At 37.4% G+C, this 1,258-nt stretch overlaps 1 protein-coding gene across 1 annotated transcript; it reads right to left on the reverse strand.

The window, feature by feature from the left end:
- Positions 1–272: 272 nt before the first annotated feature.
- Positions 273–1,258, reverse strand: LOC145157987 (uncharacterized). Its single transcript, XM_079076951.1, has 2 exons — positions 1,014–1,258; positions 273–837 (listed from the first exon to the last, which is right to left on the reverse strand). The coding sequence occupies exons 1-2, from the start codon at positions 1,256–1,258 to the stop codon at positions 273–275; spliced, it is 810 nt and encodes a 269-aa protein (XP_078933077.1).

A 1,258-nucleotide genomic window follows, 5' to 3' on the forward strand; every position in this document is an offset into this window, starting at 1 on the left:
ATAATATAATATTTTCCAGGATTAATACTAAGGTTTTTACTGTAGAACGGATATAACTAAGAATACTTTTACAAATGAAACGGTTTATGGGATTAAACCACTTTTACAAATGAAACAATTTATGGAATTAAACTACTCTTACAAAGGAAACAGTTTATGGGATTAAACCACTTTTACAAAGGAAACGGTTTATGGGATTAAACCACTTTTACAAATGAAACGGTTTATGGGATTAAACCACTTTTACAAATGGGAACTTAGTCATTCACGGTTTATGGGATTAAAGGCCCAACTGGAGGGAATTGATCAAAGATAGGTTGGCCTCCCCCATCTTTCCTAGGTCTTACAATCTTCCTTTTTGGGACAGGGGGCTTAGGTACCTCATCATTTGTGCATGAAATCTTATTATGCCCAAGCTGTTGGCACTTTCCACACCTCACAGTCCTAGGAACCTTTAACCTTTGTGAAGGGTATTTGGCATCTTGTGATTCAGATGCATTCTTCACTCTCTTTAGTTTGGGTCTTCCAGACATCCTTCTAACTGGGGGTGGTAATGGTTTAATAAAGTCAATCCTTGGCCACAAATTGCTTCCACCTACAGGTTGTATGTTCTGACTGTATGTTGCAACATATTTGTCCTTGTGAAACCAAGAAGAAAGGAATTGACTTGGATCTTTGTGGATATAGTTGATTGCAGCTTGACTATGTACACATGGTATGCCAGAAAACATCCACAAGTTGCAAGTGCAAGTGTGAGTAGCTAAATCAACCTTGTATCCATTATAGCCATACCTAGTCTCAAACACATCACCACCACTTGGTACCACTTTCCACAACCTACACACAAAACAAACAAAGTATACACATAAACAATAAATACATAATATAGTTGGATACATGCCCATAAAAACTTATATTACCTCATATATTTCCCAGATTCATCAATCTTCAATTGTATGTTAGGCCCACAATTACCCCTCCATTTGGCTACCTCTTAACCTTGATGAAAAAACCTTTTCATAAGGAGAATCCTTATTTCCTCAAGCATTGTAAGTAGAGGTTTCTTCCTTATTACTTTGATCATGTCATTGAAACATTCTGCAACCCCATTCTCTACTGCTTCACAAGCATACCCATGAGAAAAGAAAGCTTTGCACCAGGTTTCGGGTTTCCTTGCCATAAGATAGGTGTAGCCTGTTTCTGTTATCTTCTTTATATTATCCATTGTAGCAAGAAAGTCCCCTTCCACTGTACTCAT

Source organism: Lactuca virosa, chromosome 2 (assembly GCF_052849685.1).
Source record: "Lactuca virosa cultivar CGN04683 chromosome 2, Lactuca_virosa_CGN04683_v6, whole genome shotgun sequence".
In the NCBI taxonomy this organism is placed as follows: domain Eukaryota; kingdom Viridiplantae; phylum Streptophyta; class Magnoliopsida; order Asterales; family Asteraceae; genus Lactuca; species Lactuca virosa.